General features: G+C 34.1%; 3 protein-coding genes across 5 annotated transcripts; 1 reads left to right on the top strand and 2 right to left on the bottom strand.

Moving 5' to 3' along the window:
• Positions 1-12,463: 12,463 nt before the first annotated feature.
• Positions 12,464-17,032, top strand: RSY3 (Adenine nucleotide alpha hydrolases-like superfamily protein). 3 transcript variants are annotated; one of them, XM_048087861.2, is made up of 11 exons: positions 12,464-12,761; positions 13,577-13,774; positions 13,873-13,957; positions 14,064-14,139; positions 14,633-14,767; positions 14,928-15,027; positions 15,197-15,306; positions 15,517-15,606; positions 15,705-15,785; positions 15,931-16,680; positions 16,802-17,032. In XM_048087861.2, exons 1-11 carry the CDS (start codon positions 12,488-12,490, stop codon positions 16,892-16,894), a joined length of 1,992 nt encoding a protein of 663 aa, XP_047943818.2. In that variant the 5' UTR covers positions 12,464-12,487; the 3' UTR covers positions 16,895-17,032. The 3 variants fall into 3 exon arrangements, with proteins under 3 accessions (XP_047943818.2, XP_047943816.2, XP_047943815.2); XM_048087859.2 differs by having other exon boundaries at positions 14,633-14,809; positions 15,717-15,785; XM_048087858.2 differs by having other exon boundaries at positions 12,466-12,761; positions 14,633-14,809.
• A 122-nt stretch (positions 17,033-17,154) lies between these two features.
• On the bottom strand, positions 17,155-19,521 carry LOC125190537 (V-type proton ATPase 16 kDa proteolipid subunit). Its single transcript, XM_048087863.2, has 3 exons — positions 19,294-19,521; positions 18,807-19,092; positions 17,155-17,500 (listed from the first exon to the last, which is right to left on the bottom strand). The coding sequence occupies exons 1-3, from the start codon at positions 19,370-19,372 to the stop codon at positions 17,368-17,370; spliced, it is 498 nt and encodes a 165-aa protein (XP_047943820.1). The 5' UTR covers positions 19,373-19,521; the 3' UTR covers positions 17,155-17,367.
• A 1,262-nt stretch (positions 19,522-20,783) lies between these two features.
• On the bottom strand, positions 20,784-22,367 carry LOC125190536 (uncharacterized). The gene is made up of 2 exons (XM_048087862.2): positions 22,116-22,367; positions 20,784-21,897 (listed from the first exon to the last, which is right to left on the bottom strand). Exons 1-2 carry the CDS (start codon positions 22,276-22,278, stop codon positions 21,023-21,025), a joined length of 1,038 nt encoding a protein of 345 aa, XP_047943819.2. The 5' UTR covers positions 22,279-22,367; the 3' UTR covers positions 20,784-21,022.
• Between the last annotated feature and the right edge of the window lie 3,602 nt (positions 22,368-25,969).

Here is a 25,969-nt window from a genome sequence, read left to right as displayed (position 1 = left end):
CCACAACTACATTTATGGAGTAGATATTTTATTACTAAAGAAAATGTGATTCTCGTACGAATACTCGGTCATGTCCCATGTATTTGGTGCGCATAAGAGTGTCCACGATGCTATAACAGCCACGCCTCAGCTATAAAAAAAAAAATATATTTGTCCGCCTAGTTTATATCCCAATCACAAAAAATTTATTCACTCACATTCAGCCATGCCTCACAAATTTTTTTATTGTTAATATATTTTAATTGGTTTAAACAAAATAGATTGGATAAATATAAATAGAATGGAATGGATGAAACTCCGATACAAGACCGTCGGCAATGATAGGGTCTAAGTCATTACTAAAATAGTGGAGATAAAGATGGCTACGAGAGATAAGCATAAATAATTATAATTAGAAATATATTTAGTGGTTATGGTTCAAATTGTGTTTTTAAAAAAATCAAAGTGTATAATAAGCTTGTTTGAAACGAAAAATAATAAACGCATGTTGGTGAAAACCATGAGTAAATAAACAGAATATAAAATTGGGAATAAAAAATAAAAATTAATGTAAAATAGAAAAATATATGAAAAATAAAATTCATGTATGTAAATAAATGAAAAAAAAAAAGAGGAAGTCTATAAAAAAATAAAAGTAAAAAACGTTTATGTGAATAAAATAAAGGTGGAAGAAAATTAGTAAATTTATACCATATATATAATAAAAGGAGAGTTTTGGAGTATTTTTGGGAAATTTATAAGAGTGGAGTGAGTGGAGGTTTTACAATGAAGTGTAAACGTGGGAATCAAAATTAAGTTATTGAGATCATTTGTCATATTTTTTAAAAAAAAAACTATAAACTAAAATTAGTGGGGCAAGGTGACTTTACTACTGTATCGTGATGTTCATGGATCAGGTATTCCCTTCTGCTTCTTCCTTTTCATTCAAACTATAGTATGAAATTCCATAATCAATGTCTCTATCACTGGCTTAATGTACTTATAGGTGTTGAAGTTGTCATTGCTACGCCTGGAACTGGAGCTGGAAGGCTAATTGATATGTTGGAATCTCACCATACAAATTTGCGAAGGGTGACTTATTTTGTGTTGGATGAGGCAGATCGGATGTTAGACATGGGTTTTGAGCCTCAAATTAGAAATGATCAGGTTTGTTCAGTTATGATGTAATGGTCAACTATAATAGTACATTTGTATATTTTAGCCTATAAATATGTCATTCACACATACCTACTTACCTTATAGTATTCAAGCATATCATTTTTGCTCTTACCATAGGAGGACAGCTTGACGTCATGAAACCATTCCACACCATGCTTAATGGCTTCCCCAATTTTTTTGATTGGCTAATTTTGTTCTTTTTAATTATGTTTTCGTTCCTTTACATTTTATTAAGTATAATTTTCTTTTCTTAACATTTTCTCAATTGTATTTTTTGTTTTTTTTTCATCATTTCTATATATCAATTTTGATACAACATCGTATTTGTTTTTAATATTATATAAACTTATTGGTATTTTTTTCTTTTTAGTTATATTTTTTATTCTTTCCATCCAATTTTTATTTATTACTATGTTTCTTATTTATATTAATGTTACCACCATTTTCTTTCTTTTTATTTTTAATAATTATAATTTTTTTTTCAATAGTAATGATTAGATTTTTAGTCCATCTATGTTACTTATAGTTGATCCATGTTAAACAATTTATGTTGATTTGTATAGATTTTTAATTTTGATATAACTAAAATTGTTACTCATATTGTTTATTGTTAATATTAATTCTATTTTTTTAATTAATTTAAAATTTAAAATTAATATTTTTAAAAATATATCTGTACACAACACAAGCGTGATACTAGTTAAATATAGAAGTTCATACAAAATAAATATAAAAAGTTAATGGGTACAAAATGATAAAAATAAAGTAAATCAGTAAAATTACTACTCCTAAATAAGAGTTAGAAAATATTTATTCCCTCCGTCCCACAAAGATTGTCCCATTTTAATTGGGCACAGATTTTAAGAAATGTAATGAAAAGTGAGTTGAAAAAGTTAGTGGAATGTGGATCATACTTTTATATATGAGTATTAGTTAGTTTTATAATAAAATGTGAATAGAAATGTGAATATTAGTTGGTGGAATATATGGTCCACTACTAAAAATGGTAAAAAATAAAATGGGATAATCTTTATAAGACGGATGGAAATGAAAAAAATGAGACAATCTTTAGAGTTGATGAAACATGGAGTAAAATTAAATGGAAAAGAAGCGTTGGGAATTGTAATCGGAATCGGTTAGGGTAGTTGGTAGTATTTCTCATTTGTCCAATGAAAATATAGAGTGAATTTTCTTTTTTGTTAATCCCATAAAAATAATTTAACTTTATAATTTGATATGGAAAACATTTGTATGCAGACCAATATACTCCTTCCATCCCGCTTAAGATGACACGTTTTTCTTTTTAGTTTGTCCCAATCAAGATGACACATTTCCTTATTTGGAAACTTTCTCTTTATAATTAATACACTCAACCACTTTTTCTCACCCCTATTAAAATATTCACCTTTCTTTCTCTCTCTATTTTAATACTTCCACCCACTTTTTCTCTCTCCAATTAAACACATTAACCAATTACTCCTAAAATCCCGTGCCAGCTAAGGAATGTGTCATATTAGCCGGAACGGAGGGAGTATACCAGAATAACTTCAATTAAATTCAGTTATAAATACTAAATTGTGTCTACTAGGCTATAAATATAAAATTGATCACGGATAATCATAACTAAGAAAATAAAGTGTTTTATTACATTTCAAATATATTAGTAGTATATTTTAGAAATAATGATAATTTTGAAATAATATCAGATTTAGTACATGACTGAAATAATATCAGATTTAAAATGTTAAAAGTGTAAAATGATCAAATAGATCCAATCCCCAAAACCCCCTAAAAGGGGTTTTTCGACCGAAAACAGTGAAAAAATGACTATTTTCGATATAAACCTTTAGTCCAGGGATGTCTAGCGATATTTTTAAAGTCCAGGTACTATGGGCAAGATAAACTCATAGACTATTTTTGTAGTTTCCTGGTAAAAAAAATTGGTAATCCGTGAGATTCTATTCTGGTACTACATTGCTTTCAAAAAATATGCATGCACATTTTATCTGTTATCGTATTATATAAAGATTCCCATTTAAATTATTTATTGCATATAAATTTAAGGATACTGTATTTTAATTAAAATTATTAAACGGTGGCACACAATTTCTAGTCCAAGTACTATAAAAAAAGGTGGGTTTGTTAGGTGGCATGATATGATTGGGACAGTGAGAATCTAATCAATCATGCTCAGCGGCGATTATTCCGGAATTAAACGTAGTTAATTGTTTTGTTGGATCCGTTGCATTGGGATATGCTTTCCGATACTAGAGAAGATGGTGGGCCTGCATCTAGATTCTTGACCAAATTTTGGGATGTCATCCAATTATTTTTTATTAATAAATTTATCACTTCAATTAGTATTTTATTATTAAATATTTTTTGTGGTTGCATGTCCTGAACATCATGTCGTCTACTCATTAAAATAATCATATCATATCGATTAATAGTATATTTTACGTGAGCGTAGGTTAGAATTTTTATAAAGTGGAGAATATGCTAGTAAAGCTTGATTTGTATTCCATGATTGCTTTCCGTTGATTTTGCTATTTTCTTCAAAGAGAATCACAAAGTTTAATATCGTATGGTTATTATATAGTAATAAAATTATGCTGTTTAATTGGGAAAATAATGTCATTTTCTGGAAAATATTGTGTTACAAAAATAATCATAGTATAAAATTGCAATTGCAATGTTGTAAAAATCTCGTGAATATGACGAATTGGATAAAATTAAGTTAAATATTGAATTATTTCACCCTATGCGGTATTAGCTTGTAGTTCAACTTCGGCAGTGTGGCTCCTTGATTCACGAAGTGGCATTTTACATTTAAAATATGAGTACAAAATACATAATTAAATATTATCAAGTAGTAGCACATACTCCTATAATAGATACTAGTAGGAAAGATCTTGAATATTTAGTACTACTATGGACATTGTTAGAACTAATTAGAACAATATAATTAGATCCACAAAAATTGGACAATATGTTGGGAGTCAGTTGATAGGCAAAAAAACAAAACGAATATGCAAATGTTGGCTGTTGTAGTAACAAGCGACATGTGATGCATAATTGTAATCACATGAAACAAATATACTATCAATTATATAATTCCCCATGTTCATTTTATGCATACATATTTAGTTGGGACAATGAGAATTGAAATCTTAAAATTTGTACATCAAGTTTGCTAGTTATTTTTCACTTATCCATGATATTATAATTGGGGTCGAGAAAATTTGTGTGATTGGCTGATGGATATCATGATTCATGATTAGTTATTGAAATTTGATTATTAGAGAGTTTTAATACACCCCTATAGTGTGGGTCATAATGACACATATGACTTCCATCACGTGGGTAGGCAAGAGGAGATCGATAAAAGAGATAGTAATTAGTAAAATACATCATCAACTTGGTCTCGCTCTGATACCATATTAGAAATGAGTCACTCACCCTTTAAAAGACCTTTTAAGAGGAAGGATTCTTCATACTTATATAAAGGAGCTAGGATCGTCACAAAGTCGACGTGTGACAAGATTTAAGAGTTTTAATATTGATTGAATATTAGTTCAGGCTGAATTCATTGTTCTAGTTAGAATATCTAATCGAACCAATAGTAAGATATACGAATATAGTTATACTCCATACTCGTAATTTGTTTTATTCGCACTCGATTGGCGTGCTAGCATGTTGAGTTCTGCTCCATTCATTTTATAGGATGTAGAAATCAGAAAAAATCCTAATTCAAAAACTGTTGGAATGACATATGCAAATAGCTAAACATACATTATGACCTTGGTGAAAGTGTTTTTTCCTAATATTAAATATTAGGATGATTCGCGAGCGTCTTGCAAGAGTCGTTCTTAAAATTATTACGGGTGCTAATTCGTTCAACAATAAGAGTCATATTTTGTCATTTCAGTATATTCTATAATAAGTCATATTTCATTTTTGCTATAAATAATGAGTAGATTCCATATTCCACTAACTCATTTCACTCACATTCTATTATAAAACTAATATAAAAAAATAGATCACATGATTCACTAATTTTTTAAACCCACTATTCTTTACCTACAAAGTTACAAACTTCATAGTCTTTGTAATTCTTATTTTAATGAAGAGTTCCTAGTGCATGAGAGAATTTGTATAGTTAAAATAGCAAAAGAAGCAATGATCATATTTGACGAGTCTCAAATGCGATAATAAAAAAACTCACTCAAGTTATCTTATAAATTCGTCATCACTCACTGACTCACTCTAGCAAAATGTGTATGCATAGGTACATACCCCAATAAATCGTACATACACAATTTGCAATTTATATTGCACTAATATATTTTAATTGTAGGAAACGTATTGAAACCAGCTATTTATATGTTATCGGTTTGAAGTAATATTTAGATAAAAAAAGCTTAAGTTGAAGAAGGGTGGTCAAGAATCTAGCAAGATGACATAAAAGTTCACAACCTAACACATACCAAGTAACTAACTATTTAATGCTAACACATATACTAGCAGATAGATAAAGAGGGCAAACACTCTTTTAAACGAAGCACATGGAAAACATGCATCGAAATCACAAAGCAAGCTAGACGCGATGTGGATAAGAGCAATAACTACAAACCGAAGACAAGAAAATGTCATCTTTTTAGTGGGTTTGATTTCAATTCCTTATAAATTTTTCCCCTTGGGAAGGGAAACTATGGACACCACCGTTTGATTCACCTAGCTAGCATCAACAATAATAACCTCTTCTCGACCTCTCATTTTGTATCCATTTTTTCAAATAGGAGTATAAATTTTTGAGTCATCAGATGGACCATGTTGTCTCGTAGAAGAGGGATCTCAATAAATTTTTATTATACTTGGATAAAGATACGCCCATCTAGCTAAGAAAGCACGAGACCAGGTCATTATGCAAACAAAAAAGGATAACTTTCCACGACTGCAACTAAAATACCACAAACTATTGAAAGACTTGCAACCGAAAATGACATAATCAACAGTCTCTTATTCCTCTTTGCAAAAGGCACATAATCTGCTTAAATTGAAGAACCCGAATCTAAAAAATATGTCCTTAATGTTGAGTCTTTCCTAAAGAATAAGCTACATCATGAATCGTGCATGTCATGAGGCAACTTTTATCTATGCCAATCTTCCATGGCAAACCTAATTGCTTTCCTCTTCATGTCCTACCATCAGATTAAAGATGCTATGAAATATTAAGTGTGGCAAGACAAAAAGTGGTTGGGACCTTATCTCTTACTACAAAATGAGTAATATATGGCTATGGGGCACATGGCATCAAACTAAACCGTAGATAATTTTGGTTTTGAAATTGATAGGAAAATTTTCATTAGTGTTTGGATCAATCTTATGTAGAGTTATTGGAGATGTTTGGTGGAAAATTGTTAGTGTTTTGTATGAGAGATTGTGATGCTTTGGAAACAGACACATAAAAGAAACCCTTGATGGGGGATTGCTCTTTTCATACTTTGAGTTCATACAACTTAATTAATTTCAAACATTTGTTGTATAGTTTTATTTTAGGGTGATAAAAGTATAAATTATTTGGCAAAAGGCAGGCAAACGTTCGTTCATTAGGTCATGATGGTCATCAATGGTATTGAGAAAGACTAATGTGAGAGAAAATTTAAATAAATTAAACTAAAAGTGCCGGCTAAAACACAGTAGCCTAGTAAAGTGGGATCTAATTGCAAATTGAAACCCTAAAGAGAACTTTTAAAAATAATATATGCAGGTAACATTTTTTATTGAATTTTACCGAAAAGAGAAAAAAGAGAAAGAGAAAAAAAGAAAGCAAAAGAATCAACAAACTTAAAGAATTCGGCCAATCATTTGAAGACTACTGCACATTTAGTTATGACATTGCCACCCACTAGTAAAAGATTATTAAGCAGTTGAGTGTGTGACACTGACAAGTGGGTTTTAATTTTTATAGATGTCATTCATTTTAATGATATAAATTAATACTAATCTCATAGTTGTATAAGAGAGAGATAGGAACATGGGCAGAGATACTTGGTTTTGTGTGAGATAGAGATGGTGCATTTAAGAGGTGAGAAAAGGTATGGGCAAATGAAATGCATAATCTGGATAGGATGACAAGTAGATAAGGGTGCAAATGAAAGCTTAGCTCAATACTCTGAATATAAACTAAAATGATTTGCACACAAATCCATTCCTAGCACATGCAATGTGTGTAAACACTTTTAGAAATGGGCTCCATTAACTTTACCTAATTATTTTTTGGTTTTTCTGACTTGACCTAACTGCTTGGCCTCATCAAATTCAATTACTCACTCATGAAAAAAATTCCTAACCACTAGTACTAATTAACCTTCCTAATTTAGCCCAAATTGGCTCTAATTACACGGAAAAAACGACACCTTAGACCTTAACCAGTCGATATGTAAGTAACAACACCTACATTGCAACCAAATCTCCTACCGAAACCCAAGGCCAAAAAATAAAAACACATGCAAACAAAGATGATATAGCATGTGTGTGTGTGAGAGAGTTGGTCTAATGGTAAATGGGTAATGCATGCCAAAAGTCTTAGGTTCAAGATCATCGTGCGGCGGTCTTTAAATTTATATTAATTTGTTTATAAATATAAAGAGTAAAGACCAAAATTGGTCCTGAATATATGTTCATTTTATCATTTTGGTCCTAAACTTTATCTTTTGGATTTTTTGGTCCTGAACATATGGAAATTTGATCATTTTGGTCCTCCGTCAACATTTCCGTTAATTTTTAGCAGTCAACCATTTTAATCACACTTTGCTTCTTTACTCAAATATAAAAGATGACATAACACTAAAGAAAAAAAGTATAGGGAAAACACAAATTGAGGAATCGCTGATTCAAGTCTCATCAGGTACCAACAACAACGACCATTATGTGTCACTAGACTCACCACTAACCACACCACTCACATGCAAAAGACTCCGTTAAATAAAAATATAAAAGGTTCCCAGTCAAGATAGGAAGCAAATTGTTGATTCCTTATAAAAAATATACTAGTAGTACTATTAGAGAGAAAGTAGAAATTGATGTAAATTAAATTATAGGCGTGCACACAAAAGTTGGATGATACAATGGACTCAATTTTAGGAATTACTTTGAGAGCCATTTTACGAAATTAACCTTTTTACAAACGATATTTTCTTCTTTACAAGCAAATTTCATTTACAAAATTTGCACATTGTGTGGAGTCACTTTCATCTATTAACGTTGCTAGACATATATATCACCTATATAATTTGATCCGAACAAAGTCCAAAACTTATGACATCCGTTAAAACGAGGACTTAATAAAGAAACAAAATAACATATAAAAGAATCCAGTGGCGGATCCAGGACTCATAAACGGAGGAGGCGAAATATATATTAGTAGGTTGATTTAGGGCGAAAATGAGAATATTTTTCGATTTTCGGGACGACATCGGGGCAAACGGAGGGGGCGGACATGATAATTTTACGTCCGAATAAGAGGAAATTAGTCGCACGGAGGCGACTGCCCCCTCCTGCCCCCTAGATCCGTCACTGCAAGAATCTATTACAACAAAAGATCTAATAAAAAATCACTTAATTTCGCTGAAAAGTGTAATTTGTTCAACAAGCAAATATACTACAGCAGATTAGTTTTTGAAGAGGCTTTATATAGCATCACCTTAATTGCAAATTTACTGGACCCACTCTCTGAATTCTACAATTTCATCGAATTGGTTAATGTGATAAGTTTGGATAAAATTCACTAGAAAGATCGATCTCCTAATCTTTAATTAACAATAATGAGTCCCTTCCACTCAATTTATAAGCAAATTTAATGTGATCTTTCCATTGGAATGAGTAAAATTAAATTACGACAATTAAAGATGGCAAAAATCGATTGAAAATAAATATAGTGGGCATAGAACTTCGTATGAAAAATAATACTACTATAATTTTTGATGTAGCATGGGGTATTTACATTTTTATTTTTGAAATATAGATAGAGACTAGAGAGATTGTGAGTTTGTGAGTCACTATATTATAAACTACAGTAGAGTTTAACAGTTGCCCAAATACTAAGTCCAATTGAATGTTAACGACGCATTATTGACTACGACTTTGACTTTGACTCTAGCATAATAAGGAATCAAATTTCATTTTGAGTTTCAAAAATTGACTTATCGTAGTACTTACGCTGGAATATCTCCACAACATGTTTCCAAATTCCAATAATAGTCTCATCCATATTGATGTTTCTTGCCGTGTAAGTTAGAGTATTGCGTAAATAGTTACGAGAAGAGTAATCAATCTATAATAACTACTACAAATATAGCATGTTAGAACATTTTATTATATACTAAGTGCTAATTAACGTGGTATACTATCCTCCTTAATCTAACCTATCGATTTGTTAATAGCACAAAGCTATGAGGCAAGTAGAAAACCATATAATTGCTTATAATTCTCACACAAAACACTTCAATCAATGAGCTACATAGGTTTTTTGTACAAATAGCAAACATGGTGTACTATTTTTTAGTTCTCCGGCTGTAATTGATAGACTAAAGTTTTTCTTAAATAGGAATTGGATATCGAACCAAATTCGATAATTTCGATTACAGCTAATCGAAAACTACCCTAATTTGATTTAATTATCAATTACATAATAATTAATTAACTAAATATGCATGCTTAAATATATTTAGAAAAATTATTTGGCCACAATACAATTGGCCATAATATGTACTCGTCCCTTAATACCTCTACTATAATAAAACCCTTATTTGGTTCCGGAATTTTGGAACCTTAACCGAACCACGGTTCTAAAAGTGACAGTTTCGGTTCGATTTAAATCTCACGGTTTCGGTTCGGAACCAGAACTGCCGGTTACGGTTTCCGCGGTTAACCGTCCGAAGCAAAAACCTTGGACATCTCTACGCACACCGGCTCACGGTATTTGTTTATTAAAATCATGCGTCACCTATATTCCCTTTAATTTATTTAGATCCATTCATAGTCAACATATGTAAGCCATTTCTTTTCAACTAAATTTCAAACTACTAATATAATAAAGAATTGATTGGAATTAATTTCTCTGTTAGACCTTCTTTTTCATTATATTTAATTTGTTCCATTCCGAATTCAATTCTTTTGGTCCACGAATTAATGCAAAGTTCAATTTCAAGTTTCCGACTCTTCGATTTATTCACAAATAAAATATGCAATTTGCTAAGTAGTTTGTCTTTCCATCTCTTAAAAGGCCAATAAAAACTTTTCTGTGGAGCTATGTATAAAGAATTCGATCTACGATACATCGATATATGTCACTATACGTCACTACTTTATGCAATCAAACTTTCATTAGAGTGAATCCCGTCGTGAATATAATACACCATTTTAAAATTTCAATTCAATCTAATGAATCCTATGACACGCCATTTTAAGAGAGATTGAAATAATTGGTGAATCTTGTAGATTAAAGAAATATAAAATGTTCGAACACTTAGAGTGTCCCCTGTTGTTGGCTGGGCAAGCCACAAAATCGTGGTCGGGCCACCAACGCCCATATTTTACACTATGGTGGACATGCCCAAACCATCAAATAAATTTTTTTTTTCATTTTGTGTATATTTTAACTAAGAAAATGAGGGAAAATAGAATTTGTGTAGGAATGGGGTAAAAAAATGGGTATATTTATAGAATTAAGAAGAAAAAAAATAATTGAAAATACGGAGAGCCGCGGCTCGTGGCCGCTGCAATAGGGAAGCCGCGGCCAACGCCCAAGAGCTGTGGCTGGGCCCGCGAGTGGCGGTCTCGTGGGCAACCCCCCCCCCCCCCCCCCCACACACACCCCAAAGCCCACGTTTCGCACTATAGGGAGCCGCAACCGGGCCACGGGAGAGCCACGAGCCGCGACTCTCCTATAGTGGACGCTCTTATTTCTTGTGAATATTTCAATAAATCCAATAGTAGAGTAGTAAGAAAGAGGGAAATAATGGTGTTATGAGTAGGATTAAAGTTTGGGATCTTTGACCTTCTCTAATAAGATGAAGACCATCCAAAGGCTATTTTCATTAAAAAAAATGTGTCCGCTGAACTAATAACACAAGAACTAGTAAAGTATACATGATTATTTAATCTTAGCTTAACAAAAGATTGAATGCAACAAATCTCTATAAAAAAATCCATATATTTGCACTTGGGATGTGATCAATTATACTTCCTATATCTCAAAAGAATATACGCTCTCTCTCTTTTAGTCCGTCATACAAGAATATGCATTTTCCAATTTTAGAAACTCTTTTATCTCTATTGATGTGAGATCCATTCTCTACTAACAACATTTTAATTACTTTTTATATCTATCTTTCTCTTCATTATCAATTATGCATTAAAATCCGTGCTCAACTGAAAGTGCATATTCTTGTGAGACGGAGAGAGTTGTACTTTAGATTCATCGACGACATGAACCATAAGTACATTTTCATTTTTATATTGTTTATATTTAATATGTAATCTGTATCATTAATTGGTTCCTATAAATTAATTGGTTCGACTGCAGGTGTACCAAACACGTCTTTGGTGTGACCTGACTAATCCTGCTCGACCAAGTTTGCCGATTAAGGCTGAAAGTCTCCCAATGAGTGGCGAGGCCTGGGACTTTAAGGTCACTACAGCTCCGCACTGCGACCAGTTGGTTTTGCAGATAATATTTTGATGTAACTAAATACAAAGATTGAACTTCACTAATTAACGTTATAAATGCTTAATCTATGCCATAAAATGCATTATACTCTAATCATAATCTCTAATTCTATGATCTAGAAAGTATCATTAATATACACTTGCTTAGATATTGCGTGGCCGCGTGGGTATATCGTAAATACTCTAATTATAGAGTTGTAATATCCAATATTTCGGGCCATTGTTAGAGTGGGCCAAGCTAAAGCCCAACCTATTAAATAATATTCATAAATTACAATACGGGTATATTAATTTCAAAGTTTTAACTGATGCTTATGAATTTCTAATTAAATTTTATTAATTCCAACATTTTTTTCATTTCTCATGGATGAACCCATGGCAGCAAATTTGAGAAAGCCAAATTAACATGTTAGTGTGAATATCAAATGAGCCATCTAATAAATCATAACCACAAATAACAATAATAAAACCAAAATAATTTGTGATAAAATGATCCAAAATACACAATAATTATATTTGTAATAGTTTATATGAGTTAGAATTGAGACGAAAGTTATAAATAAATGTATTAATTTTTGTATTTAATGAGATTATATAGATGTATTCATTTTGTTATAATACTAGTATCAGCAGAGCGATATCCATGGCGGCGAGAGGCCTGCTAGCGCCGTTCCACTTTCACTACAAATTCCCGGCAGCGCCGCCCGTGCCTACCTGCATTTCGTGGCTCCGGGAAACCTCCCTCCGACGCTGTCGCCATGCTCTTTTCTTTTGCAGCCACAGCCGGCCTCCGGAAACGGACATTTCCAACTACAGACTTCAATTCGCCCAAAAAATGGCGATGGCCGGCCTCAATCCAAATCACCGCATCGGTAAGTAGCTATGCCCCTTGCAATTTGCTTATTTTTATCTACCTCTTCAATCAATGCGTATAGTTGAGCTTAACATGAACTTCCGACGAGCTTACACTTGTCCGAGTTTTCTCTCACTTTTTTTTCATAATAATCATAGTTGAGCTTGAGCTGGTCTCATGAAATATTAGAGCACTATTTTGTGCACAAAAGCAGTGTTATTGATCAATTATATATTTTCAGATCTTCTACTAACTTCGGCGACATGAACATATCATCAGTCGTTATTTTTTATTCATAAGGCTAGGTTCCTCTGATATCGGTAATATACTTTTCTTATTGCTCATTGATATCAAAGTTTAATTAGATGGCAAAAGGATTAGTTTCAGACTTATTGCAGTGCTTCCATGAACTATACTATCCAATGAAAACAGAATGACTGAACTGATAGTAAATATAACTTCTCCACAAGTCATTATAGACACATTATATAGAAAGGATTGTTTTTGCCAAATCATACATCAGGAAGAGGTCATCTTCCCTGGAACGGAGGGAGTATGAAATTAATAGAAACGAGTGTTTTTTCCATTTATTTTGGAGGTCATACATCAGTAACCCTGGTGCCCTTAGTTGTTTGAACTTCAAACACCAAAGTTATCATCTTACAAAGCGAAAGGGTTAAATAGTTGGTGCTATGTATGTGCTCTCTTTATATAAAGTTTTGATTGAGGAATACTGTTCACCTTATTCATTATGGTACACTGAAATTTATGTGGTTTTGTTTTTGCTGTAACATGGGGCTGTTGCTCATAAAGTATTTTGATTGTTTCATCCAGCAATTGCTGTGTCTGGCGGTCCTGATAGCATTGCTCTATGTGTATTAACCGTTGATTGGAAATCTGGCAACTCTAATGCTGCCAACAAAGGAAAAAGCAAGACCATTGATGGCCTCTTAGCAATTGTTGTTGATCATGGGTTGCGAACAGAAAGTGCGGAGGAAGCAGATCTTGTTCGCGGTCGAGTTTTAGATATGGGTAATTCTCTCACTTCGTATGTGGATATTATGGGATTAGAGAATGAAGCTCTAGTTGATGTCACTGGATGATGGATATATAATGTAGGCTGTCTTTAGGAATCAAATGTGAAGTTGCTTCCTGTAAATGGTTGGACGGGAAACCCAAGCTCGGTCACTTGCAAGAAGCTGCTCGAGATAAAAGGTGTCTTCTTATTAGCTAAATTTCCTTGTTTTATTCCTTTCCTGGACATGTAGCAGCAACCCCCTAATGACAGAGTTTACTCTAATATATGGTCTTAACTACTCAGGTATGAAATTTTACAGAAGATATGTATGGAGCAGCGGATTGGAGTACTATTGATTGCACATCATGCAGATGACCAGGTTTTCAGCATCGCTATTGTTCTTAGTTTACTTTATCAATTGTTTCTTTAACAGGACCTTTCAACTCTCAACTATCAGGCATATATATAGTCTTAATTATTGACTCATATGTGCCATTAATAGTAAATTGTGAACATTGTTATATAAAAAATGACTGACAGATCTTTATGGTCGAGATTGCATTTTTGTGACAATCTCGGTTGTTCTTTATCAGGAATTTTTTATTTCTGATGAGAAATCTAATCAATTTTTGTTGGACTAAGTTTGCATATTTTAACTATCAAAGTTTTTATAGGAGTACAAGATAACAGTAATGAAAATAAGAAATTAAGCTCTAAAATTAGTCCAATAACTATTCGTTCAATACAATGTGCCAATTAATACCCTTGTTTTAAGGCATTGATTTCCTAGCTATGTGATCAGGCACAACAACTTGAGCTAATTTATTATAGCACAAAATGTTATTGCGAACTGAGGTACATGCATGATGCAGGCAGAGCTTTTCATTCTCCGACTATCTAGAAACAGTGGTGTACTTGGGCTTGCAGGCATGGCTTTTACTTTGCAAAGGTTTTGGGAGTTTCCTGACTTTAATGGAAAAGAATCAAAAGCTCATAGCATGTTATTGGTGAGACCACTTCTAGAATTTTCAAAAGAAAATATGTATAATGTAAGTCTTCATCTTCTTTGTTGGTGTTATCGAAATAGTCAAACTTGTCTAGTTATTTTAGTTGTTGTCTTGTTTACTTTCTGAAATAGTCATAGAATGATTTGTTTTTGTGCTGCAGATATGTAGAGGTGGAAATCAACAATGGGTTGAAGATCCAACGAATAGGAGTCACTTATATGCACGTAACAGGATCCGGGAGTCATTGAGTAACATGTCGTGTAAGTCTTTTACATGTGCTAATCTTTCATCAAAATAAATAATGATGGCACAAGTGTTGTTGTGGAACAAGTCCGATTCTGTTGGTTCAATCAAGTGCTGTGTTAGCAAACACCAATTTTCAGTGTTTTGAATTCCAGCGAGCTTCTTATGGTGCTCTATCTTGTGCAGCTGTATTCAAGGCAGAGTTGCAAGCTACTATATCAGCATGTCGAATAACACGATTGCATGTTGAGAGAGTCTGTCGCCTCTTGCTGAACAAGGCTGTAACAATCGCACCTGTATGCTTCTTCCTTATTTAGGATGCTTTCTGTCTTTATAAAGATATCATGAAGCTAATTTAATTAAAAATGTTTGTACATAATTTGGTATATTATGCTAAAGTTAAAATTACCAAGAACTTGATGAAAACATATAGTATATGTAATACGAGGAAACCTTGCTTTTCCTGACGACTTGGTTCTCCCACCCCTCTTTCAACACCGATGCAGCATGGATATGCGGTGATTGATCTAGGAGTTCTCCATTTGATAGAAGCCAAGGAAATATGCATTGCGAAATTTGTTACTCTAGTGGTGCAGGTATTTGCTAAGTAACATTTCCTCGTTTCATAATTTGATGAGGTGTGATGCTCTAATGTTGGCTTAACTCCTTATGCCTTCTCTTTTGTGCTCATTAGTTCATATCACAGAGGCATAGGCCAGTTCGAGGGAATGGATTGAAGTTGCTGCTGAACTACCTTCATACTACCCCATGCAAGGTATAATGTAAATCTGCCTTTCATTTGCAAGCATATCACTGTATTATCTCATTTGTCGAGGTTTCTCCTCTATTTGCTCTAGCAAGGTTCAGATGTTTGTGCGGGAAAGTGTAAGCACTAATAGATTATTACTGCATTCCCACAGGCTGCTCTGACTGTAGCTGGTTGTTACCTCTGTCCAGCTCCAGGATCCAAAGGAACATGCGTTCTTGTATGCTGCTCTTCTGAATCGTCTCCACATACGATTTTGAAGCAATGTAGCCAGAACTGCTTTGAGTCAAGCGAGTTAGAGCAGATTGCACTGAAAATCGAAGAAACTGCAGAAAAATCAATGCCAGACCTTTCTAGTATTCCATTCTTGGATGCAACATCCTCCGAGGCTGTCCTGACTGAAGCTAAAATACATGGCATTCTTAGCAACTCCTCCTACGAGAGTATTGTTTCTCTGCAGAAGCAAGAAAGTGAAAATTTCAAGGCAGTGACTGAAGCTACCTTTGACCCTACGTCAGGACATAGCATATCATCTCCAAGCAGATTAATTCGTCCTGGGCAAGTAGGGTATTTCATGAACAGATTTCTACTTGACTGGAATGTGCCGGATGTCTCTGTCGAGAAGCTAGGCGCAGAAGGTCGTTGCTTTTGCAGTTCTTGCATATTCGGTGATGAGATGGTGGCTGAAGTGCGCTGCATGGTCGATGCAGATTGGATGTATCTTCATGATCTTTCCAGAACGACGAATATGGGAGATGCCTCATCAGAAAATGGCATGGTGAGAATGTATTATGCTAACTTATCAGCTGGTAAAGCACTGACTACTTTGAAGTCGATTCCAGTCGCAGCGCGACGAGCATTGCCTGTTCTTGTGAATTCTGAGGGAGTTCTAGTAAGCATTCCGGTAGGCAACTCCCTTTTCCTTGCTTTACCACATTCAAAGAAATGCTCGTATTTTTGTTGTTCGATTCCTATCTCATTCCATCATACCGTGCTAACAAGCATGTAATATGTCGTTCTTGCAGAGCATCGGCTTCTCGCAATGCCCTCATTTGAAGGCCTTTGCTGTTTTTAGTCCTAGATTGCCGCTAGGTGGAGGGCATAGCTCGTTTTGGTAGTATCGAGGATACAATACTCTCTCATTGAGTAGAAGTTTTTGTAGGTTAAAGTTTTTGCTTCAGATACAGTTCCAAGTAGTACATATTATGTGCCTTCACCATTATTCGATTTTTACCTCTTCTGTTGGTTTTCCAGTATGTAAATCGATATTATTGGAAGGATCTAATTGTGCAAAATTTACAAAATGAAGAATATAAAGGCAAGAAGTGAGTGATTATGAGAATAATTCAGTCTTCCAAACATAATATAGATCGAGTAATTTAATGGAAAACCCCTTCAGGCTCTTATTCAATAAAACCAAATCCTCATCTAATACTCTACTACAAATAAACACCACACTATAAAAACAACCACCCACAAGTAACTTTGTGGATGAAAATACAGGAGGTCATTAGTAGTAATTCAGGATCAAACTTTGCCAAAATACCATAAATTTCACCAAAACAATGAACTTAAATCGCTAGCTTCTGCCCTAGTCAGCTCGGGACTGGCCAGCTCGTGAAGATAATATGATTCCAACGATAAGACCATAGAGCGCCAAAGCTTCAGCAAAAATGAGAATAAGGATCATTCCAACAAAAAGCTTAGGCTGCTGCGCGTTAGCCCTGCAAAAAATTAATGATTGATTATTCAAAATGAAAAACAAACCAAAAACAACTAATGAATTTCCATAAAGTAGGCATTGTTTCTCCCAGGAATTGCTTATGAGGAGTTTAACTGCAAGAATGTTGAATCATCAAAGCTGCATAACTACAGGCTACAACATATTTAGCGGAATAAATGTTATATTATACTCCCTCCGTTCCACAGTAATAGAGGCGTTTCGTTTTGAGCACTCATTTTGAAAAAATAATAATAAATAGTTAAAGTGGAGAAATAGTAAAGTAAGAAAGAGAATATTGTAGATAAGACTCTTCACTACATTATTCTCTCTCTTACTTTACTCTCTCTCCACTTATAAGGATGCAACTAGACGCCTTCACCATAAACATCTAGATGCATGACCAACGTTTAAAAGATAAATCAAAATCTAGAATATTAGTTCCACTGCTTATAAGTATTCAACAAGACGCTTTTACATCTATTCAGCAACATGCAATATTATTGAGTGCACGATGAAATCAAGAACAATCTTTTAAAGAGGAAGATTGCAGGGGTACAGTTGGTGTCTGGTTACTATGGCAAGCAAGAATAACAATTAGTTGATGAAGAAAAAAGAGCATGCAGAAATCACTGGCTGTGCAAATGATGATCCCTTCACCAAGTTTGATGAATGCAGGACTCAATAAGTATGAACCAAGTTTATTAGTTTAAATACACTCCAAGAATTCAAAAGAGTATTATCAACTTGAAAATCATCACTAGTAGAAAAAACAAGCCAAAAGGGACCATCTTATATTTCAAGTCTACTTTGAGATAAACACAATTCTCATATTACAAGTCCCCTATCCTATATTTTGGCCAATGAAAGTTCTGTCTTTGTTCCTTCCACTTCGAGGGAGTTCACTTTCAGTGATGGAGGGTTCAAAATTGAAACCAATCTACTGTTTACATTGATGGATTGATTAATTTTGAACTTGTTTGACCATCTTATACTTCAAGCACTCAATTCTATGTTTTATCAATCTTTCTATAACTTAGAGCAAATGAGCAATCACCTCCTTATAGTATGCAAAGGGATACTTTTATCCTCTATTACATCACCGAAAGTAGACGTGGAACAATTAAACTAAAGAAACCTTCCACACTGATCAAGTAATCCCAGAAGTTCAAACATTCCACTTCCACTTCCACCCAAACCAACTCACAGGGTAGCTGATCTTAAACTTGACATCCACCAAAATCAAACAAAACAACAGCAGACAAAAAACTAAAATTAAATCATAGTAGCAAACATGAAACAAAGCATACCTAACACCGGCATCTCCCACAATGCCAATAGCCATCCCAGCAGCAAGTCCAGCAAGGCCACAAGCCAATCCGGAAGAGAGATGAGCATAACCGTCGAAGAGGTAGTACGACTTAGCCTTAGGGTTAATACCGGTGCTGATAATCACAGCAATAATCAATCCATAAATACCCAAAACACCAGCCATAACAACCGGCACAATGGATTTCATCACCAGCTCCGGCCGCATCACCCCCATCGACGCCACGCCAACTCCACTCTTCGCTGTTCCGTAAGCCGCGCCCATACCTTCAATCGAAAATAAAAAGAGATCACAAATTCACCTCCAAATTCACGGGAAATTAAAATTAAAAACACTGAAACACAATTGAGCGTATAGATAGGGAGAGATCCGTGGAAAAACAATCCCGATCAAATGAATCACATCGAAATTCAAAGTGAGTGGGGATAATTGAACAAACAAATCAAGGAATTGCGGTTGGGGCTTACAGGAGAAGACGAGCGCGGCAGCGGCGCCGAGAAAGCCAAAGAAGGGAGCAGTTTCATCGCCGCTGAAGGTAGACGACATCTTCGTTTCAGATCGAATTCAGAGTGAAAAATCACGAGCAATTTCTGCTTGTGTTTGGATCACAAAGAAAGAAAGCGACAGAGCGAGTGAATAATGAGTTCTATTTTATCGCCAAATATAATTTGTCGATCAATTTAAAAATTAAAAATATCGTGGATCTATTCATCCAGGAATAACTGATACATATACATAATATTTTTAGGATTTTATAAATTTGATAAATAATTGGACAAGTGACCATAAACCGTCGCAATTTTACTTCCTGCAATTGAAAAAAAAAAAAAAAAGGTTGGTGCTGTATTTGGGCCTTAATATCAAACGGGCCCATTTCAGTTTATTGGCCCGGCCCAATTAGAGAAATAATCTAGTGCCATTTATTCAAATTTTTTAGATTGTGGCAGCTTCGTTTAGTAATAAAACAAAACTTTTCAAAGTATATTTATATAACCACCCTACTATTTAGTTTACCACCAAAGAGATAGTACAATACTATCTACTTTTTCCCAAGTATTACAACCATCTTATCATTCATCATGGAATACATAATAATGAGTACTTCCTTCGTCTAGCACAAAATATGCAACCACCTTACTAGACATTCATAAAAACTGTGCAACTTTCATTTTTTGAAATTTTTTCACTAATCAACTCATGTTATTTATAATATTGTTTTTTTTTGGACAGAGAGAGAGTATTATTTCCTAATTTGTCATTCTTTTTTATAGGATGGGTCTCCCCTTATTTATTGCCCACATGCATGGCTCACACTTTATTAGATCCTATAGAGGAGTAACATATATGCATAATCCTCATAAACTGAGATGAGTGAAACAAATGTATCAGCATATCTGCAGATTGCATAATATAATCCTACTAGTCTAATTTGTGCACTTGAAGTACGTGGAAATAAATGGGAGTGGGGCCATTTGTTACCTCAATTTATGGACTTCTTTCCTAAATGAAACTAATGGATTCATACTTTTATGGAGATCAAAGAAGGATTTGATCATATCATGAAGGAAATAGCATCCATTATTGGACTGAGTCTTATATACGGAAATAGAGCATTTTAGAGCCGGAGTTAAGATCTTTGTGCGCATTGACACGTATGTTTAGCTTGGGAATTAATCACTTAAATTCTAAATTATTCTATGTCATGCTTCAAAAGTTTTGTATTTAATTTTTGGATTTTGTGAAGAGTAAGTACTAAATGTCTAAATCTAATGCTGGGTGCAAATTTTCCAGACGTACATTGAATGTGAAGAGAATTTTGAGATTGTATTATTATACTATTAGGCATGGTATAGTAAATTAACAGGTCCAACTTCCACATGAGTTCCTTACTTCTGTGATGCAGATATATATATATATACATTCCACTTAAAACATTAGAAAAAATGGAAAGTGCAAATTTGAAAATACACAAACATCTGATATCAAACCAAATCAAACAAATACAAAGGGTGAAAACCCAATAAAATATGATCAATGATGTGCTTCCTATGATCTATCACTCAAACTTCCTTTCATCTCAAACACATAATTCCTTCATTAAAGAAAACGCATATTTTTATTTGGCAGCTTAGACATAACACCTTGCTAGCTGATATGCATTACTAATTACAGTTTCGGTTTAATTGTTGAAAATGATCAAGGGTGGTGAGGGATGCTTGGAGGCAGCGGCGGGTAGTGCCCGAATTTGGGGTGGTGGAAGTACTTTGGCGGGATCTTCGGGATTGGCGGGAGTGGTGGGCACGGCTTCTTCACCGGTGGCTTGTACACGGGCACTGGTGGCGGGAGTGGCTTCACCACGACTGGCGGGCATGGCTTCTTCACCGGGGGCTTCACTACTGGTGGCTCTGGCTTAGGCTTGTAGACCGGTGGTTTGGGCTTAGGCTTGTGGACTGGTGGTTTGGGCTTGGGCTTGTAGACTGGTGGTTTGGGCTTGGGCTTGTACACTGGTGGTTCTGGCTTAGGCTTGTAGACCGGTGGTTTGGGCGTAGGCGTGTAGACCGGTGGTTTAGGTTTAGGTTTGTACACGGGTGGTTGTGGTGTGGGCGTGTAGACGGGGGCGGGTGGCGGGAGAGGCTCAACAACGGGTGGTTTTGGAGTGGGAGTGTAGACGGGGACGGGTGATGGGGTGGGCTTGTGGAACCAGGGGTGGGTGTAAGGGGGTAGGGTGGGTTTGGGGAGAGGTTTGAACCATGGGTGGGGAGGGAGGGGAGGGTGCTTCCAGTAGGGCAAGAATGTTTTGGAGGAGCACAATGTGGCTGAGAATTGGAGGGTTTTAGCCGGGGCGAATGTCGTCTTGCTGTTGGTTTTTGACTTGAGGACGATCTTGGAAGCCTCAATGTCGTTGTGGGCGGGGCATGGGAGGGCGGCCGCGCTGTGGAGCTGCGCGTAGCATTTGTCGTTGAGCTTTTGGGCGAGGGCGACCTTGAACTTGCCTTGCTCGTCGACCTCCCCGGATCCGAACCGCTTGACGTCGCCGTTTTCGAGCTTGCAGTCGATGGTCACGCGAAGTCCTGCATCATGTTTACTCGAGTCAAATACCGTGACTTACTGTATTCTGACATCTTAGCTAGTAAGACGTTTCTCTTCTATTTAATAAATAAGTCAAAGGTTGCAGTCAAATAAAACATCATGGGATTATTTACCTTCCACCAACCTAAGTCCATGAATTGAAGAACTACAAATTTATAAAGAGAGAAAAACACACATTTCACGAGAGAGAGATTGGAACCTGAAAATGCCTGAGAAGACTTGAAGTTATTCTGGCTACAATCAGCACACTCAGTGGTTCCAACAACCTCAAAAGTCTTGTCATCTGCACTGCACAAATTCACTGCACCAAACAATATTAAAGACAAGAACAAGAAGCTCTGACATAGGGAATGAACCCCCATTTTTTGGGACCTCTCTCAACTCAAATAAATGATTAGAAATAACCCACAAATATTTGAACCATATGAGTTCTTGAATGAAAATGAAGCACAAATGACAATGTATATATACACATATTTGTAGTAGTGTGATTTCTTCTGGCCAGTTGTTTTTGGTTAAGTTAATCAAACCGACAGTAATCTTTAATGACATCACATGAGATCAGGTCCCATTGATCATGACTCCAAATAAAAGCATAAAATAACCTTCCATAAAATTCAATAAATTTGAATATCATTTCATGGTAATTAGTGTTTCAAAATCACTAGCTATCTCAGCATACAGAAGTTTAGATTTTGAGATTATTGGACTCAGGTAAATTTTAATTAAGTAGCAGGAGTATGTTATTATAAAGAACTTATTTAATTTGAGATTATTGGGCTCTTGGGTAAATTTAGTTTAAATCTAAGTAAGAAAAAAACCCAGCTATTTAGCATGAGAATGTGGCCACATGCAGAGGACATTATCACACTATTTAATGAGGCCTCAACTGTTTTCTGTAAATCTCTTAACCAATTTAATTACCCCATTTTCTCACCTAAAAACCTTTTTTTTTGTTCTTTTTTATTCTTGTAGAAGGTCATTGGTAGTGGGGTTGTAGCATTGATGATTTGACAGCAATTTTCTCCATTTTTTATACATAAATTTGGAATCGACACGGTTGGGAAGCAGAAAAGAAAAAAAAAAACTCATTTCTATGGTTTTTTCTTTTTCTTTCTATCAGCAATTCACATGAATCAACTTAAATGTTTACATTTTCCCACCAAATTTTGTTATAGTTTGAATCATAATGTACAATAAATACTATGATGACATTCTCAAGTTTTAATTGTATAGTGCGCATATTTTGTACAAACGATGGTAGTAGCTAGTACATTGTAATGATGTTTTTTTTAATTGATCAATGTAATGATGTAGTATTGAGTAAATATGGAATAGTACATTATTAATTGGTTAATTAATGGATTGAGATCCAAAACCTTCCAACCCAATAGGTCTATTCGATTATTTTATTTGTGTAGGAATAACTTTTAAATAAAAAATCAAAACCCTATATTAAGGTTAAATAGATCATTGAAAATGTGAGCGATTTTGCATGTGTTTGCACTAAAAGTGGGGGTTGGAGAAAGAGATATTTCAACTAATTAAGGTTGCTAAGCTTAAATGCTTGTTACAAGTCCCACATTATATGTTGCTCCACTTTCATCCTAAACATTAATTTGGGCTAGCTATATATTACTTCCACCAGTTATAAATTAATTAATTTGACCAACAAATTTGTGTAGAAGTAACTAATGAATTATATTCTTTTATCCTATCTTTTAAAATTACGCGAGTATTCACATCATATTATTCTTTGAGTTGTACGATCATAGATAATTATTTATTGTATCGTGCAATATATCTTTGGATGCAATAAATATAGCACGTCAAGAATAAGAATCATGGTGGCCTTAAAGCATTATATATAGTCTTCTCCAAGGAGGAGAAATCAAAATTATTATCCATAAATATGTGTAAATATGTTTTAGGTACATTTCGTTAATTGGTACTACTACAATATAAAAGAAATATTTTTAAAATCTTGTCGGAAGTGGTTAGCAACAAATTATGAACCTAATACCTCCAAATTCAATTAATGCAAAAAACTTAGTTGCTATTTGACTAAACACTAAAAATTATCGATTGGGATGTGTATCAAATCTTTATCACATAATATATTTTCCCTTTTCCACAAATTTTGTCTAGGCATGTCCATTAACTAAACGTTAATTAGTGAGATATTAATGGGGTCGCATACTGATGAGTGATGATGATTGACTTAGAGCGAAATTTGCCTTTTAATACCTCAGTTTCATGTCGATTGCAACATGCAATTTGATATGCTGAATTAGTTAATTATTTCGATATGAAATGGCCTAGACAATTGGAAAATCCATGTCGGTATTTATATACTTTTATGCACTAATTATGAATTTTGGTCAAATTTGTGTTCATCCCACAACTTTAAAATTGACTGTAGAAAATAAAATCATCAATTTTAATATATTTCTCAATATTTCACGGATTTAATTTGCGTAATTTGAATATTTTAACAACCTTGTCGGAATTGGTTAGCAACAAATTATGGACTTAATACCTCAAATATCCAATTAATTCAAAAAATTAGTTGCTACTATTTGACTAAAGACTGGAAATTATCGATTTAGATGTGTCTCAAATCTCTATCACAGCCTTTTAATACCTCAAATTTCATGTCGATTAATACTCCATGAAATTAAATGGCCTTGACCATTGGAAAATCCATGTCAGTATTAATGTAAATTCATTTACAATTTATGAATCTTGGTCAGATTTTTTTTCATTCCATAACTTTAATTAATCGTATAAAGAAAAATTGTAAATTTAACATTTTTCTTATAGATACAGATACAATTTGGGTAAAATTTTATCAATTGTGTGGCATCTGAAAATTTTACTCCAAGGTTGAGACCATCTGCGAAACTATTCTTTTCGACTCAAAGCAATTGAATCAACCATTTTGCCAAATAAAAATAATAACTTAGCAAATAACTCAATCACGTCTTTAATGCGAAGCATGTAGCATAGGGCTGGCAATTTTTGACACGACACGATAACACGACACGAACCGGCACGAAATTAATGGGTTTGGGTCAGAGCTTATCGTGTTCATGTCCTTATCGGGTCGACCCATTAAGGACATGAAAATTTCGTGTCGTGTTCGTGTTATCCGTTAACACATAATATTTTAATATTATTATTCTTATTAACACATAATATTTTAATATTATTATTCTTATTATTTTCATTTTTCAATACTTATTTTCGTGTCATTAATGGGTTCGTGTTGTGTTCGTGCCGTGTTCGTGTCTGAGGATAGCGGGTCGTGTTCGTGTTCGTGTTTGAAGTGTTCTTAACGGACCGTGTTCGTGTTTGTTGTTATCGTGTTCGTGTCGTTATCGTGTCGACACGATAACGACCCGACACGCACGATAATGCTACATTTATAAGTCATGGGAAATTTGAGAATCCTGTTTAAATTCATTATTTTTTACACTTGGTTTTTAAAATTGCGGGACGGTAGAGAATTTGACTAGAATTCGTGGTTTTTCTGGCAAATTGTTCTTTTTATTATTATTATTATTATTATTTTTATTTTTTTTTATTTTTTTTTAATTTTTTGTTTATAAAGTTACCTTTCAAATAAATTTTAATAAACTTTTTACTTCAAGGACACATATATGCATAGATTGTGTTTGAAAACAAGAAAATAGAAAATCTTCTTTGATTATTTACAGTACTTTCCTATTATTAATATCACGATAATATAGGTAATTCGTTTTCTTAATTCGTCTAATTCATAATTTATAAAAATAAACCACAATATAGAATAGCACAATATAAATATTAACATAACTAAAAAGGAGCCATCAATTTTAAATATTAAAGTAAAATAAAACGCATGGATAATTTCTCTGGGACATCAAATCATATAGATGACATTATATTATTCAACACATTTGCATGATTTACAAATGTCAAGTTTAATATAATTGTCGGCTTCACAGTCATTTAAATCACGATTCACATTCATGGCCTTAAATTTGCCACTTAACTGAAATGAAGGCGCGT

The sequence above is a fragment of the Salvia hispanica genome, chromosome 5 (genome assembly GCF_029641045.1).
Source record: "Salvia hispanica isolate PSC_SH4W2 chromosome 5, Shi_PSC_v1, whole genome shotgun sequence".
Lineage (NCBI taxonomy): Eukaryota > Viridiplantae > Streptophyta > Magnoliopsida > Lamiales > Lamiaceae > Salvia > Salvia hispanica.
This window is presented reverse-complemented; position numbering and strand designations above follow the sequence as displayed.

Bases quoted from the DNA above. Each gene is read 5' to 3' on its own strand.
- RSY3 (XM_048087858.2), top strand. From the start codon at position 12,488: ATGTATTCATTTTGTTATAATACTAGTATCAGCAGAGCGATATCCATG. The intron at 13,958-14,063 runs GTGTCTTCTTAT...TTAACTACTCAG, and splicing joins GAAGCTGCTCGAGATAAAAG to GTATGAAATTTTACAGAAGA. The intron at 15,607-15,704 runs GTATTTGCTAAG...TGTGCTCATTAG, and splicing joins TTGTTACTCTAGTGGTGCAG to TTCATATCACAGAGGCATAG.
- LOC125190537 (XM_048087863.2), bottom strand. From the start codon at position 19,372: ATGTCGTCTACCTTCAGCGGCGATGAAACTGCTCCCTTCTTTGGCTTT. The intron at 19,093-19,293 runs GTAAGCCCCAAC...TTTCGATTGAAG, and splicing joins TGCCGCGCTCGTCTTCTCCT to GTATGGGCGCGGCTTACGGA. The intron at 17,501-18,806 runs GTATGCTTTGTT...AATTTTTTGCAG, and splicing joins GTGGGAGATGCCGGTGTTAG to GGCTAACGCGCAGCAGCCTA.
- LOC125190536 (XM_048087862.2), bottom strand. From the start codon at position 22,278: ATGGGGGTTCATTCCCTATGTCAGAGCTTCTTGTTCTTGTCTTTAATA. The intron at 21,898-22,115 runs GTTCCAATCTCT...AACATGATGCAG, and splicing joins GTCTTCTCAGGCATTTTCAG to GACTTCGCGTGACCATCGAC.